Consider the following 16,938-nt stretch of genomic DNA (forward strand, 5'->3'; position numbering starts at 1 on the left):
TTAGGTGTATGAGAGACAGACAGATTTTTAGTAGTCTAGGAATAGTTTTTTAAATATATCCACATATTTTCCTGGAAGAGAATTTGTCCTCCTTGCCTGGCTTTATTAATTGAATTGAATTTTTCCCATTCAGGAATATAAACCTTTCATTTTAGCTTTGGCTTTTTGCTGAGCAAGATAATTAGGAAAGCTTGGACTGAGATGCTGCAAGAATTTTCACCAGTGTCAACTGATTGAGTTATGTTGTACACAACAGCCAGATTAACATGGCACAAATATTTTTAAAATATGGTAAAATATTTATCTCTTAAAGTGTTTACTGAGCAGTAACATGACTATTTCATGCAAATTTATATCCTCTTTTATTTTTGACCTAAGAGAAATGGATGTTTTGCATCCTAGTAATTTGAATTTGTAATGTTCTCTTTTTGCAGGGAAAGCCAGGATCTCCTGGGTCCCCAGGGATGCCAGGGGAACCTGTAAGTACAGATTTGAGTTCTGGATTCTTATGATAATACATAAATATTTCAAACCCCAAATGCAAGATTTTGCATGCAAATTTATATGTGTGTATTATTCTTTCTTAGGGTGAAAGAGGACCTATAGGAGATATAGGCTTCCCTGGGCCAGAAGGGCCACAAGGAAAACCAGTAAGCAGTTTTATGCTGAATATGTATGTTCATTACAAAAGAATGCATCTTAGTTTATCATAAGTTACAAAAACAATGCGATTACGTCCTGCTCTGTGTTAGGCTAGGTAACATCTGAAAAATACTTAGAGCTACAGTGCTCAATGTTAACCATCCAGTCAAGAATTTCTGATATTGTGATGTTTTAATAGTTAACGTTACTGACATGTTACCTTTAAAGGTCTTCTGTGAGGGTCCTTTGGATCCTATCAACATAAAGGATCCTCTCATCTTTTTTTTCAGAAGGAGAATGTTAACCCAGACACTCAACACTATCTATAAAGGATAGGTTGACAAAATGCATTCTCAGTTCCAGTTTAGAGAGAGAAGTGTGTGCTTCATGACTCTGAATAAACTTTGTAAATCTTCTGTATAAAGGTGATGCAACACTGCAGCTGAAGCATTTACTGTTCACTTAGGATATGTCTAGTCTGGCCTCTTTATTTAATAAAAGTGTGACAGCAGTGTAGTCAGCACTGTCTGAGCTGGTTTAAAACAACCTAGTTTATATTCCAGAAGTGGCTCAGCTAGGATAGTGCAGAACTCATTATCTCCCCCAAAGCCTGCTGGTTTGGGGACAAGTATGAGAAGCAGACCGGTTTGTCAGCACGTCTCCACATTGCGCTTCTGTCTTGAAAGAAGAGACAATTTCTGTAACTTCAGCTGCAAATTGGCCCAAGGTGCCTAATCTGTGCACTCACTCTCATTTGGGAAGGAAATATGTTTATCCCAGGAGAATGAAGCTGTGCTGTGCCACAAGTCCTAAGAACCAAAGAAGGGATCTGGCCACTTACTATTAAGACACCATCTCTGTAGAACTGTTCTGTACAGAAGAACATTAATAGGGCATCAGGGCTAATATCTAGGACAAGGGAAATATCTTCTATGGTTGTATAATGACCAAATGGGACTGGAACAGTGCACATGCAGGTCCATATTACACACGCTTGCAGAATTCTGATATAACTTGTCCTTTAAAGTTGTGTGCTCATTAAAGTTGATGCACATCTTGATGTCAAAGATTTTCTTGCACTGCTCTCAGCTCAAATTTACTGTGCTTGCAGTTCAGTATGGCCCTGAGCTCTTTTGTTTCAGATGCCTCAAGACTATTTCAATATTGTAACCACACAATCTGCTGCCTCCGCAGCTTCAGAGTGTATACTGATACCAGCACTAAACATTGAGCTTTACCATTTATATTTTTAAATGCATATACATAACCATATTTATTAATTTTTTTTAATAGGGAGCCAATGGAAAAGATGGATTGCCAGGTCCTCCGGTAGGAAAATATCCTTTTGCGTACTAGTCTATTTTATTCTTGATAAATACCATTAACAGCTGTTAATCCTGTACAATTGCTTTCAGTTCTGGTAATGGATTAATATAAAACAAAACCTTTAAGTGATATGTTTATCTTTTTTTTTAAAACCAATTTTTCAGGGTGCTGTAGGGAGACCAGGAGACAGAGGCCCCAAAGGAGAACGTGTAAGTCACTTGTTTTGATAACTTTTTTCCTTTTACTGAGCATCTAAGCACCTCATTAGCACATATTTTACACACCAAAACAAGAAATTAATTTTCTGTGAACTTCAAGCAGTCTCTTAAACAACTAAGAGGCTTATTCCTAGACACCACTTTAAGGAATTAGGATTGAATTGCTTCTGCATTTAGAGGAAAAACACATTTTATAGACTAACACAGTTGACCTGGACAGTGTAAATTGATCAACAGGATGAAAATTAGAAAGTAGCTAATCCCGTTGTGATGCTGTCAAACTTTGCAAGAGCTATATAGCTTTCCCCATCATAATCTCTGGGAGGTTTGTATGTCACAAACACAAATCATGTTTTCTGTAAAACAAGCTTGTTACACTTAGGCAGCAGGAATGCCAGTGCAATACCTTACTGCTTGCCAAAATGTTTAGACAGTTCCATTCATGGTAACAATATCATGGTGGACAGGAATCATTACGGCAGGTGAGACCTTTATTTTTAGAAAGAGGTAAATCTTTATTTTTATAAAACAAACCAAATCATAGTGCATACTCTGCTCCTGTTACAACTTTCCTAAAGCGCTGATGTCGCCACCCAACTGGTACCACGTTTATCTGACGAATCAGAAAAGCACCTTCTTGTGTAGTTTGGAAAAGAAAGCACTGCTCAGCTCAGTGTCAACAACTTCTCAGTGTCAACCTATCTGAATGCTCTGCAAATAGTACTGTGCACATAAAATCAGAAAAGGTGGCTGAACCTTTAAGTGCATGTCCTTGGAACATACTGTCAGGAAGGAGGATGTTGAAAAACTCTGTGGGAGACAGAGGCATGGCTTTAGCTCACTTCATTAGCATAAAACTCAGGAAGCTTCAGGGTAAGAGAAGAGGATGTATTCATTGCAATCTCATCACAGACAGAGTACATACACATACATGTAGCTATAGATGTAAACATGGATATATACTTGCTCTCAGAGACATCACAGATGTCTGAATCTCCTCTCACTTCTTGGGATCAAGGGCAAACATGTCTTCATCTATCTCTCTCTGTACAAAGTTAAAAGTAAATATATTTATACACCATAAAAATAAAATAAATATGTAGATACATGTTTAAAAATAAGTCAATTTCCAGAAGTATTTTTTTCTCAAGTGATAATTAAAATCTCTTACAACCTTTTATAACAGGAAAGTTATAAATATGCCCAATACAAAATCTCAATACAATCTTCAGAAAGCTGTCAATTTTTCCTTACAATTCTGCAGGAGAATAAAAGGTTGGTTGATACAAGGAGAGATCTGCCTAAGATGCAACAGTGAAATACACAGCAGAAGTCTGCATCATGGATAAGAGATCAGTGAGAGAGCTAGATGTTTTTGGCTTTTTTCCTCTGGATCAAGTATTACAGCCTTACTTCTGTGAAAGAGATTGCAGTGATTACAGAAAATAACACAAAGTCAAGGTTTTCTTGCAGCCGTTAGTATTACTGCTGCACTGCATACTCCTTCAGTTGGAGACCAGCTGTTGCAATTATAGAAAAGAGAAGCATCAAAACTGGAAGGACAGAACAAAACTCTTGAGGTTTTCATGTCTAATATAATTATATCCTTAGAGAATCTGTTTTAAGGAGGAAGAGATCACCTGGGCTGAAATAATCTTACACATCCATTGAGTGACTAAACACTGCTGTTATTACTACTTTATAAACAGAGTGACAAACCAGTTGAAAAAAAAAGTGGTCTATATCAAACAGAAATATGCCTTTCAAGTAATTTCAACAGCAGATTAAAGTGCTGGTGGCTGGCTCATTTATTGCTATTATCTGTATACCTCAGTTACAGATCAGGACCCTACCGGACTACAGCATGTAGAAACCCAGGCAAACCAATGGCTCCTTCTGCGCGGAGTTTAGTACAAGATTAAATGCAAGAGATGGGAGAACGCTAGAAAGGAGAACTGAACAAATCAGCACAGTAGCCAGAGATTACAAACTGAAAATGTCCTACTCTGGTTTTTGTACAATTCATAGTGAAGGAGAGTTTAAAGAGGAATCTGGAGGAATATATAAGCTATGCTTTAATTAGTTTTTACAAGGATCTTCTTCCAAACACAAAGAAAACACTGGAGACAGTTTAAAAATGCTTGTTTGAAAAGTGACTATAGTATTTGATGTGTCTCCTACACGTTAGCAGCCTGTAAAATGGAAATTGTTTAGAAGAAAAGCAGTTCCAGGGTCAGCTTCATACTGCCATAACACCATGGTCTTAGAGAAACTTGCGTCTGTCTTTATTTCTGGTAGCAGAGCTATCCATACCTACTCTGCAGGCTTATAAACCTAAGAATTGATATCTATATTTATGCCTTAAATATGTTTTTAATGAAGGCTTCTTGTAAGCATAGTCATCTTCAGACAGCTTTTTTAATGTAGGTGGGTGCATGCATGCATGTGCGTGTGGTCTCTCTTGAAAGCACTATCTGACAAAACAAAGTGTGTTCAGTGGCTGCCTAGACTGGTCTTCAGTCTCCAAAAAAGTGATTAAGCTAAAAATTATATTAAAGGCTATATCTCTTTCAAGTTTTGCAATAAAGTATTTTGGAGCAGGAGTTGCTTTTCAATTTTATGATGTTTCAGATTGCTATGAGTGAAGTAGGAGATGGGGGTTGGATGCAAAAACTTTAAGGCCAGGTAAAAGCCTACTTCCTGTAGCCTACAAAAGTTCTGCTTCTCAGAGTCCTTCCTCTGCCCTGAATTTCTCAAGGTGCTGCAATACATGTCCTGATACAATAGCTGTATGCAGAACACTTTTTCCTATAAATCTTAAAATTTATAGAAACCTGAAAAGGTATACCTCTTCCATCAGAACATTACACTTCCAGTTCCCCCAATGTACAATTGTGAAGAATTTCCTGTGAAAGAAACAGCTGCAGACGCCAAGGTCAGTGAAGAAGGAGGGGGAGGAGTAATGCGGCTCCTGGGAGAGATTCCCCTGCAGCCTGTGGAGCAGGCTGTCCTACTGCAGCCAATGGAGGCCCATGGAGGAGCAGAGATCCATCTGCAGCCCGTGGAGGACTCCACGCCAGGGCAGATAGATGTGCCCTGAAGGAATCTGCAGCCCATAGAAGGCCCAAACTGGAGTAGGTTTTCAGGCAGGAACTGTATCCCATGGGGGGCTCACGCTGGAGCAGTCCATTTCTGAAGCAGTGCGGCCCGTGGGAAATACTCATGCTGGAGCAGTTCATGTAGGACTAGATCCCATGCTGGAGCAGGAGAAGAATGTGAGAAGGAAGGAGCAGCAGAGACTAAGTGTGATGGACAGACTGCAACTGCCACTCCTCATCCCCCTGCGCTGCACAGGGGAGGAGGTAGAAGAGTCAGGAGTGAAGCTGAGCCTGGGAAGAAGGGGAAGGTCTCACAGTTCTGCTGTTATTAATTGGCAATAAATTAATCTTCCCAAGTCAAGTCTGTTTTCCCCTGGTGGTAGCTGGTTAGTGATCTTGTCTTTGTCTTGACTCACGAGCTTTTAATCTCATTTTCTTCCCCTGTTTTGCTGAGGAGGGGGAGTGATAGAGCGGCTGGGTAGGTACTTGGCAGCCAACCAAGGTCAACCCACAGCACAGATTAAAAATACAGCTGTGGGATGATGAGGTCTCAGATTTTGACACTTTTTTTTTTTTCTTATGGTAGACTTTCCAGAGTTCAGAGCCTTTGCACTTTTACTGAGGGCAATTTAAACTCCAGTTGGGAATGCATTATGGTTTCAGCTAATGCAATAAAACATCACAAATCACAGTGGTCTTTGTAGTGAAGCTTAGTTATAGCCAGTAATAAGTTCTAACTCACTGGAAATCACACAGATTGGAGGGCTAATGTGTGATAAAATGGTGTACAACTGCCTCCTTGCATCCTTACTTTTCTTTCAGTCTTTACATGTCATGTAGATATGACTTAAGAATGTAACTAAACTTTAATTGGTTTATTAGTTAATGATGTTTGAGATCTGAATACGGTTTACCAGCACTTGCTGTAGATTAAGAATGCAATTAATTCTATTTATTTGCCCCTCATAAATGCAGATTTGGGATTTGTCTAGTAATGATGTGGTCAATTCTTGATGCTTTTTGCTACTTATGGTGGAGCCTAACATTAGCTTAAGTGATGCAGCAAGGACAGTTGGTGACTCTCAGGAATTACCAGCTGTTCATTAATGATCTGAACGTGTGATTTGCAGCACTCTGCTCCACAGCTGTAGTTCAGTGAACTAATAGCTAATACATTAATACATTAATTCTTTCTGAAATATTTAATTGCTCACAAATAAAACAAATTTAAATGCCATCTTGGCCCATGATGGAAGCTGTTGCTGGCCAGCACACTGACCTTTAATTTATGTTGTTTGCAAGGAATTCACTCATTATAAACAGATTTGTACCTGTTGTTTCTTTGATTAACCAAAATTTTGTGTTTATGCAGAAATAAAATATTAGGCTTCTAGGGAAGGTTACAGAAAAAAAAAAAGCCTGATGCCTTCTGCATGGGGGAATTTGAGAACATAAATTCTACTTATGCTGTATTTGACATTTCTAGATCCTTGTATGAGGGCTATAAACTTTCTGCACCTGCGTACTGTCCTTGAAAAGTGGGTTACAAAGTCAAGCTATTTTTTCTGTAATTGACTTCAGCATTAACAGTGTAAGAAAACAAAACGTCGCTTGCTGTGTTTTCAGAGACAAGGGTTAGCCTGTAAAATCAGCTTCCCTGCATGACTCATAAAATCTATTTCTGAACAGGAACAAATTTTCTCTTTAGCATTCTTGGGTGACCTTTCCTAGTTTGTTCCACTGTGTGCAATGGTTTTCTTTCTGCTTTTATTTTACACAGGGAGATCAGGGTATTCCAGGGGACAAAGGTCCACAAGGTGAACGAGGGAAGCCTGGCCCATCAGGAGAAAAGGGGGATGTGGGTCCTATTGGGCCACCGGGAGACAGAGGCTACCCAGGATCACCAGGTCATCAAGGTCCCCCAGGTTCACCAGGACCCCCAGGGTTTCCAGTAAGTAAATACAAGTTTTCCATGGTTGCTTGTGAATTTAGACGACATGAAGGTAGCAAGTGTTGAGCAGTGGAAATTCAACTGAGGAATACCGCAGTATCAGAAAAACTAAGATATTTCAGAGATGTTAGTGTTCAGTTAAGAGGTGGAAAAAATTATACCCAGGTAATCAAGCAGTTATTTTACTTCTTTTTTTTTTTAACATGTGCAAGGATAAACTTTATTTAATTCTTTAGCTCCTGACAAATCAATATGGCTACTCAATACTGTTAATTTTCAAATTTTCTACAAGTTTGAGGGCTAAAGTCTAAGTCTTTGGAACTGAGAAAAAAAAAAAAAAGAGTCAGATAAAAATGATTCTCAGTAAAAGGGAAATCCGCATTTCAGAAGACAGTGAAATACCACCTGTCACTTGTAGATATCTTGGTTTGTCTCTGTGTGCACACAAGCACGCATCCATATTATAGGTTCTTTTTACCTTCAGTCAGATAGGATAAAGCTCTAAAAAACTTTTCCAGTGAAGTTATTGGTCCTGTGATGCAGTTTTAGTTAGTCAGCTGTGCATCAAAGCAGTCAGTCCCTAGAGGGAGTGAGAGGCTGACAAATGCTATGCAAAAGGCAAGTAAAAGCACAGCGGTGTCTCTGGGCTTCCTTATTGTTTTATGCACGTTCATTGCCATACACAGAACAGGCCAATCATCTTGACAGCTGGGAGTGCCTCTTCCACTGCATGGTATTAGTGGTCTTTTTAATATTATAATGTATTTGCAATAAAATGGCCTTTGCAGTTAAGTAAATAACATAAATATATTAAAATATTTACATTTTTATGAAAGCTTTACATTTTTCATTTACATTTCAGCAGCATTCCTTTATTTTTGTAGCATCATAAAGTGCCCTCTGTATACTCTTTCTGATACATATAGCCTTTTTTTTTTTCTCATCAGGCTGATACAGTTTCACTTGAAGAAATAAAATCATATATCAAACAAGAGGTTCTTAAGGTTTTTGAAGGTAAGAAAATGAAGTATTATACAACTAAATGTATATCTTAAATTCTATTCTAAACGTTTTACATTTCTTTACATGTCATCTAACTTACATTGAACTTAGTAGCTGCTTAATAATTGTGCTTAACTGTCGTTTAAGTCTACTTAACATAATTATGGTCAAACAATTATAAACTAAAATATCCGTTAAAGAGAGCATTTCTTTATGTAAAAGATTTGCATTAAATGTAGTTTTCTCCAAATCATGATAGCAAACATATGTATGTATCCTTGTAGATACGTATGTATGTGTAATAATATATGATACATAGATGTATCTGCAGTGTGCAGAAAGTACTGAATGTACTGAAGATGTTTTTGAAGTGGAGGCAGTAGAAATATCTAATTATTTTGGCCATTTGATGGATGATTAGATGAGAGAGGCTTGAAGCTTTCGGTCACACAAGTCTGAACTGCTTTTTTCAGCATTTTCAGCAAACATCCCCACTGAGCTCCAAAGCTCCCTTGCAGACCACCAACTTCTGGCATAGTTTTAGGCAAGTACCAGATTCACCCAAGGCCTTTGTACTATGTAAGCTTTCTTAGATGTGTCCTTACTCTGAAAAGGAAATATTTTTCTTCATCAGCATTTTCTTAGTCAAGATTGAAAAGCTATGACTTAGGTAGGTGTCTGAAGCAAGATTTTGCTAAAACATCTCTTGTGAGTAGCTTCTCTTATGTCTGCAATATGCTTAGCTATTTTGTCAATATTTGTGGATACAAAACCTTTTAACTTTTAGGGATAAATTAAACCTTATGATGTTTGAGACTTTTAACTATTCAGGCATTATTTCATTTGATAACAAGGCTATGATTTTGTGTATTTTCACCTTTCCCCGACTGCTACCCCTTAAGACTGCAAACTGCTATGTATTTCAGGAGCAGTTTGTTGGCTAAAGTTACCTCCTTTTCCCATTCAAATGGAATGGTAACAAGTGTTTAGTTTATTCATAAAAAGAAAGTATTAAAAGTTGTCCTACTTACAGGGAATATTGGTTTTTGTCTTTATAGCTATTCCGTTTTCTACGTCTTACTAGTGTTCCCACAGATCTATTTTCGGCTTTGTTTCACTTTGCCTCTTTTCTATATCACCTTGATTATTTTTTATTTGATGCCCACTCTTCTCTTTATTCTGTTTTATTTTCTTAAGTCTTTAAACTCCACCATAGTAAATACCAGGTAAATTGTGGAATGTTTAGTTAAGTTTTTAGTCTGGCATAAATGAGACAGATTCAAAATCAGTACCTATTTTATCTACCTCTAAAGAACACTGAAATGTTACTAAGTGCACTTTATTCCACTGGCATGAACAGTTCGTGGTGAAATCTCTGCAGTTAATAATGTTTACTGAGAACCTGTGGGTTTTTTACAACTGTTTTGGGGATTTAAGCACATTCCAAGAACTGTTCACAGTATTTAAGCTTCACTTTGAAACTTAGTATGAGGTATAAACGTATAAGGTAGCCCTTCATAGGGGTGTTAAGTACTAATTATTTTATGTCTATGTATTTTAAGTACTTTCATGAAGAGGAGTCAGAAGTTATTTGAAATATTGATATACTTTAGTAAAAGTAATAGAAACTTTAGTACAAACTCATTCAGATTATTTCAAAGGGTAAAGACTCAGACATTAAATCAGTTGGAACAGAAGACCCCTGTACTTATAGGAACATTTAATACCTTGACATTTACAAGGATTAAAAACCTTACTTCTAGAAACTTACTTTGTCTGGAGCTTTGGGACTTATTTATTTTCCCATATTTTGCTAGCATGTTTCTTACTCCCTTTTTCTTGTGCCCTTTAAAAATAAAGAAAGGATGGCTCAGTTTGTATCCCAGCTGAAGCTGCCTGCTGCGTTGCTTGCCTCACAAGCTCATGGAAAACCAGGGCCCCCAGGAAAAGATGGATTACCAGGGCCACCAGGAAAGGATGGTTTGCCAGGGCCACCAGGAGAACGTGGAATTCAAGGTAGGAATTCCAAAAAATGTTCCCATTAACTGTATTGTGAAAAATATTTATACATTTCCTAATTATTCTTAAATAAGCAAGGATTACCTATCTAGCTTCCTAATGATTAACTTTTAAAACTGTACTTATGTTTTTCCAGACTAGATCTAAATATTAACCCATAGTAAATGTGTGGATTTTACTGATTAAAAACTCCTAATCAGTGCATTTTAATCTAATAAATGATAAAGTTAATTACTGACATATCTAAAGCTGACAGGTATCTAGACTACTGTAGCAGTTATTTTTTTCTCCAAAATACTTTAACAAGGAAGAAAACCAATGCCAGAACTCTAATATAACTCTTGAGATCCTCTTCCATGTTGAGAGATCATCTTATTTGAGTAACAAAATTTGATCTCCAAGTCTGAGTGCTCTCAGCTCTGATCTTGAGACAACACTGGTGAGGAAAAACTGAAGGCAAATATTGTTCTTTAAGAAGTAGTGAAAAGTGAAATATTACCAGATGAGTCCTCTTACTGTGAAGTAATCTATTTTCACAGATCAGTTTCAGAGTAATCAGCTTTGCTCTATAACCCAAATGGTAATTGGTGCATTGCAAAGCATTTAGACAGTACAGGACTCTCATTCCACCAAATTGTCTTTTACTGCAAAATTAGCTTTGAGGGATCCAGGCTCATTATAGCTGTGCCCTACTGTAGAGTCAGCTTGTCAGAGATTAAAAGGAAGAAGAGAACAGAATAAAAGGACAAAAGAATTTATCAATGAATAATATTTTGTGGGTAATATGTAATTTGCAGTTTATCTGTAGGTAGTTCTTTATTATCTTTTGTTAGTTTGGTCTGCTCTGGAGTCAGAGCAAGTCAGACTGGAATGAAGAACATGAGAGCAAAACTGAAGATGTGTGGATCCTAAAGCTATCAGAAGAATAAAGACTTACTAACATTGATAAGCGCAAACCCCTGACAGAAGCTTGAAAAATGTGATGAGCTCAGAATGAGAAGAACAAGCATAAAGGATCAAGGAAAACAATAAAAGGCTTAGAATCTTGCAACACTGACTTCATCATTACCTAAATATTCAGATCACTGTAAAGAGTAAACTTTCATGTCAGTGCCAGATTGTGTGTGTGGTGGTTAGTCTCAGATGCTTCTGGGATGTGGAAAGTTTTACTAGGCTTCATTTCCAGCTAGTGAGCATCAAGAGTAAAGATCATAGCTATGCTTGGGAAAAAAAAATAAAATAAATAAAGCTGCTTTTTCATGCCTTATACTTAAGTAAAATTAGTGCCCCATGTATGCAGGATTTCCATTTATTTTACTGATATGCTCAATACTCTTTTTTTTATTAGTAAAAGTTAAGCCAAGTGAGAAGCATTTACTTCTCTGATACATCAAAACATATATAAAATTATACTTCCAAGAAAAGAAAAACAAAAAATTGTCTTGCCTCCTTTTCATACTCTGAGTAAGAGATAGTACTGTGAGAGAAGCACACTTACAAATACCATTCATGCCTTTCCCAGTTGTGCCTGTGCCTGTTATTGTTTTGTGCCAACAGTAAAAAGAAATTCAAATATCTGAGCAGACTGACAAGTATCCTTCCATATTCCAGCTTATTTTCAGCCATAAAAGATGTAGCAGACAAGACCTCTTGGAAAAGCATGTTACATGCATGTGTGGCTGAGACCATCAAGGTAGCATGCTACCTTGCACACTGTTCAAGTCATAAAACACATTTGGTGTTGACTGCCAGATATTCCTTATTCTATTTGTCACTTGGTTGTAGCCCAGGGTCTTGATCAGGTTTTGCTGTGTGCAGTGATACACATCTGGGCTGGCAGAGCAAGTCAGTCACTTGTCCCATACAACCAGTGAAAAGCTTTCAGAGAGCAATTAAGAGGACCTCTGTGAGCACCTCCAGAGCAATTTGCAATGCTGCACGCCGAGCAGAGAGAAAGCTAGCAGAAAGAGGAGGTGTCACCATGTGTTCAAGGAGGTACTTCACTTGCAGCTTTGCAGGGGTCCCTCTGTACACCTCAAGTGTGGTTCCTGTTCCCCCAGGAACTGGCCTGGCCTGGTCTGGCCTGGCCTGGCCTGGCAGGATTGCACCAGAGCATCCTTCTGCACAGCAAATCAATAGGTAGGGATTAATCCTAGAAGCAGAAAACATAGATACTAAGTCTTGGAAGTGTAGACGTGATGCTCAAAAAGTGTATTTAAGGAATTGCTAGACTCTTGGGAATAGATTCATTCATTTCTAATGAAGTCCAGAATGTTATCTGCTGACCTTTAGCAAGTTTGTTTATGCTCAGGTACTTCCCAGTGTTTTCAGATACAAATAATTTGGAATTTATATGGTGGTCTTAGTAAAAATATAGTATGCAAATAAAAAACAACAAAGAGTTGCAACATAAACAATGAAATATGCAATTGGCATTTGGACAGACTTAATGTAATAGTGATTGAAAGATTTATTTTTTTTTCTTCATTTAAAAAACACGTATAGCATACACATCAGCAAGCTGATACTGTGAGGCAGTGTTACCCGTGAAATGTACAGCACCTGCTTAAGGGGGAGCAGAGGAACTTGTTTATTCTGTATGTGTTTTAAAGGATGCTAATGTCGTGTAGAGAAACAGGAAATTTATTTCAAGACTTTATAGATAAGCTGTAACCATGTCATCCATTTGCAAACAGTCAGCCAGCTTGTCATGTGTTAGAGGATCTAGCCTAATTAATTCCATTGACTTAACTGGACTTTTAAAAATATGATAGAAAGTTATTTTTTGGTCCATGAGAACAAATTCACTTTGGGATATTATCCTTTACATTAACATAACCATTGATTTTTTTCTCAATAGACAAAAGAAAGTTTCATCTTAGTTAAACTTCACTGTTTCTATCAAATGAAGGAAACACAAGAGGTTTTTATAGGTCCTCATAGCTCATGATAGCCTGAAGGAATCAAACATCACAGCTCAGGGAAGAAAAATACCATGTGATGAATAGTCAAAATTCCTTATCTTTATTGCTGATCTCTGTTGTAAAATGTATCTCTCTTATTATAATTATTAATTTGCACGGTGGGAGCATCTTGGCTGACTTCAGGAACCCATTGTAATAGGGTAATAGATGTAATAGATGTTGTCCAGACACAGTCACTCTTCTGAAACAGCTGCACTGGTTTCAAACATCATCTCCTGTAAACTGTTCTTTGCTGTGGAGAGTGACGTTAACTTGTTTTACTTTGATTTAAAACCCAGCTGCAACCTGTCAGCTGAGAAGGCTATAACACGCAGAAGGAATTCAGAATATGCACTGGAGGCTGGATGAGAGGGCTTGCTTTTAGCACCCTTCGTATTGCTTTGCAGTTGTTTGTTTTTAAGAATGCAGAGTATTTACGCAGTAAAACACAGTGGATACTTCAGTCTCGTTGTTTCCTGTCATGGTAATGTGTTTGCCTCATATTTGTGTTAAAGAACCTCAGATTTCTCTAGATACTTGACATGCTAGTTTCAGGTGCTGCATTATCCATGTGGATGGAAGAGGGTCTCCATGATATAGGTGGAATAGCTTTTGGAGCTGTTTAAATGAGAGAATTTTTTACCTCCAAGTTCATAGACATGAACTCGTGTCATTTCCAAGTAGAGCTGAGGGTGTTGTGGTAGCGATGCTTCTGACCATGATGTTTGCAGAGAGCACCAAACCACGAGCTGTATTTTAGCTGTCACCACTCATCTATGAGCAGAAGAAAGCTTACCTGTTTTAACCTGCTACATACTGCTACCAAGTGTTTACCCTACTACCCACACTGGGAACATGTTTACATACCACAACTTTTGGGTTGCAGGAATTACAACACAACTTCTGGAACCCAAGTGAAAGGCTTTGCTAAAGCTATTGCCTTTTGAATTAAGCAGGTACCTCTTATTGGAATTGTAATTCTACCAGTAAAAATAGACAGCATCTTATATGTGCCTTATGTTAAAAACAATAAATCAAAATCCGATTTAGGCATATGGTAATATTTTCCTTTGACTGTATATGAGTTTGTCACTTTAAGCTCAGAGAGAAGGTGATATTAACCTCTAGAAGTGCAATCATGGCCCTACTTCTGAGCAGAATATACCTCATCAAAAATCAAATATTTTCCTGCTAGAATTACAGATTACGTTGTTCCAATTGTTTACATATAGGCCTGTTTACTAATATGCTTACACTCTGTTAAATAAAGCCTTATTTTTAGAAAAAAAATACCCGGGATTTTTTGTATTGAACTTCAGTGTCAACAGAACGTTCCTGCCACTGTGTACAAGTTACACCTTTGCATGTACATTCAGATACAACCGGTAATGGTTTATACTACCTTGGATCATACATTTGCATTGGCAGGCTGCTTGTTGTGCTATTGTGGGGTTTTCTTCCTTATTGTCTTGAATTCCAGTGATGTTTACAGAATCTTTCTGTCCCTTTTCAACTATGTCTCAGGTACCTACAGTGATGGTTATCACAGGGCTTGTAAATGTGATGTATCGTAAATGTGATTTCTCTCTTTTCCCCGTAACTAAAGAAATGCAAAACAAATCATTAGTGGCAGCACTACATTGTAAAATGACAATTGACTGAGTTTGTAGTGAGCAATGTACTGTAACTATCTATTGTAAAGTAGGAAACATAGAGAGATATATAATAAATAGCAAATGTAATAGATCCTGTGGTTGTGTGATTGAGCTTCTCAAACAGTAGCAACTGCTATGGTGTTACACGAGATTTTCAGAGCAGCCAACTTGATGTTGTTATAAATACTACCATGGTCACTAAAGAGCCAAATCAAGATTCACAATTGAATACAAACACCTGCATACTCCTTTTTCTGAGTTTTTATAGCTTGTGTGCATATATGCCTTGTACAGTTTTGCTTAACACAACTCGGTGACCAAAATGCATGATTAATAGTGAGTTTGTTTCTCTGTGAGATTTTAAACAGTTGATTTCCTTTCCTTATGCATGTCACTGCATGCATTTTCTAATGGTTTTTTGCCTCGCTGTAATTTCCTTGTTGGGGTGCTGAGAGAGGAATAAGATAATTGATGCTGTGTTTCGAAACCTAGAATGATTGCAACAGGTAATAGACTTTCTACCAAAGTGTATAATGAGCTTGTGTTTAACAGAAAGCTTGAGTACTCTGTGTACCATTTCTACTACACTGTGTCTGTCCTAACAACCCTGAATTGGTACCCACAGCACTTACAGTTGTCCTGTAAAGTACCAGTGTTGCCATAGACCACAGTACACTGACAAGACAACCTTTGCCATCTGCCACTGCCCATTAACCTTCATAAGACATCAGGTGGATTGATACCACTTTGCTGACTGGTCAGCCGTGACTCTTCTCTTTTAAGTCAGACTAAGTTACAGCTCTTCACAAGAGAAAGTTTATTGTGTGGCATACGTGACACTGGAAATACGCTGGTCCCTGAAGCAGAACAAATTTAATTCCAAATGTGATCAACAGTTGGCAAATTAATCTTGAACATTTGTCACCTTACATGCCAATGTCTGAGGTGCTGGGGAGGGCAGGGAAGAGGGTTTCCTTAAAATCCCTTTTAAAGTAATGGAGGGTGTCACACTTGTTCCTTTAAAAATGCCTTCGTCCCCTGTCCTACATAAATTACATGGTCTAAACAGAAAAGCTACATTTTTAGATGGATTTTTAACTTGAAATATTAAGCAAAATGTTATACTGATACCCACAGATCCTCTGCTGTAAAGCAGTCAGAGTGTTTCCAACTAGTACATTTTTTTACAAACAGTTTAAGGCAAAGAAACAGATTGGCCATGAGTTGCAACATTTGGGAAGATGGAAGCTAGCTAAATACACAGCTATGGCCCGTGAATAAAACAGGCACAAATATTCAAAGTATAATTAGCCATCACACCTTGTTAACAATATGCAGGCACTTGGGTCAAAGTAGGCTTTGAACTCAAAATCTGCACAAGCTCTGAGGACACCTCATTCCACATGAGGGCAGCTCTGTAACACTGGAGGTGGAACAGGTCTTCTCATATAGGGGAATACCTGAGCATACAACTTCCAGTTTACAGTTTAAAAATGTGCAGACATAAAAATTTCTGTAAAGAGGAGAGGGCAAAATTTGGGGGCTGTCAGAGAAGGGCTGGTCAGACTCCAGATGGCCTTTGGGTTGGTGCTTTACATCGCTTTATCGAACAGGTGACACTGGAACAGAATACGCATTTGGTTCTTTTTTAGAGGAACTTGAGGAAGGTAACTTAAAATCTTGGGGAAAGGTCCAGGTGGTGAACATAGCAAGAGTCCGCTGGCAGAGGACGCAAGGGGCACTGCTAGAAATGCTCGTATTTTCCAGAAGGAACTTAGAAACCTAAGAGCTGTTTCAGAAAAAAACATACCAGTCTCGGAAAAAGAAGGGAGCATGCGTTTTCCTGGTTACCTTTGTCTTGATAGTTTCCTGTCAATGAGATGTATGGAAGATCCCTGTTTTTAATAAGAGGACACACTTATTTTCATATCTTTATTTTGTGTAGGTTATAGAGGACAGAAAGGGGAAAGAGGCGAGCCTGGAATTGGACTGCCCGGTAACCCTGGACCACCTGGCCCTGCAGGTACAAGTCTCCAGATTTATTTCTGCTATTGTTATTTATGA

General features: G+C 37.9%; 1 protein-coding gene across 1 annotated transcript in view; it reads left to right on the forward strand.

Annotated features, from left to right (window-relative positions):
• COL19A1 (collagen type XIX alpha 1 chain) overlaps positions 1–16,938 on the forward strand; it is a 198,039-nt gene that overhangs the window by 180,743 nt on the left and 358 nt on the right. Inside the window, exons 42-49 of the mRNA XM_086743558.1 lie at positions 435–479; positions 588–650; positions 1,936–1,971; positions 2,133–2,177; positions 7,065–7,235; positions 8,183–8,249; positions 10,098–10,253; positions 16,820–16,897. Coding sequence (XP_086599684.1) covers positions 435–479; positions 588–650; positions 1,936–1,971; positions 2,133–2,177; positions 7,065–7,235; positions 8,183–8,249; positions 10,098–10,253; positions 16,820–16,897 — 661 coding nt within the window. The remainder of the gene's footprint in view (positions 1–434; positions 480–587; positions 651–1,935; positions 1,972–2,132; positions 2,178–7,064; positions 7,236–8,182; positions 8,250–10,097; positions 10,254–16,819; positions 16,898–16,938) is intronic.

Source organism: Chlamydotis macqueenii, chromosome 3, assembly GCF_036417535.1.
Source record: "Chlamydotis macqueenii isolate bChlMac1 chromosome 3, bChlMac1.mat, whole genome shotgun sequence".
Lineage (NCBI taxonomy): Eukaryota > Metazoa > Chordata > Aves > Otidiformes > Otididae > Chlamydotis > Chlamydotis macqueenii.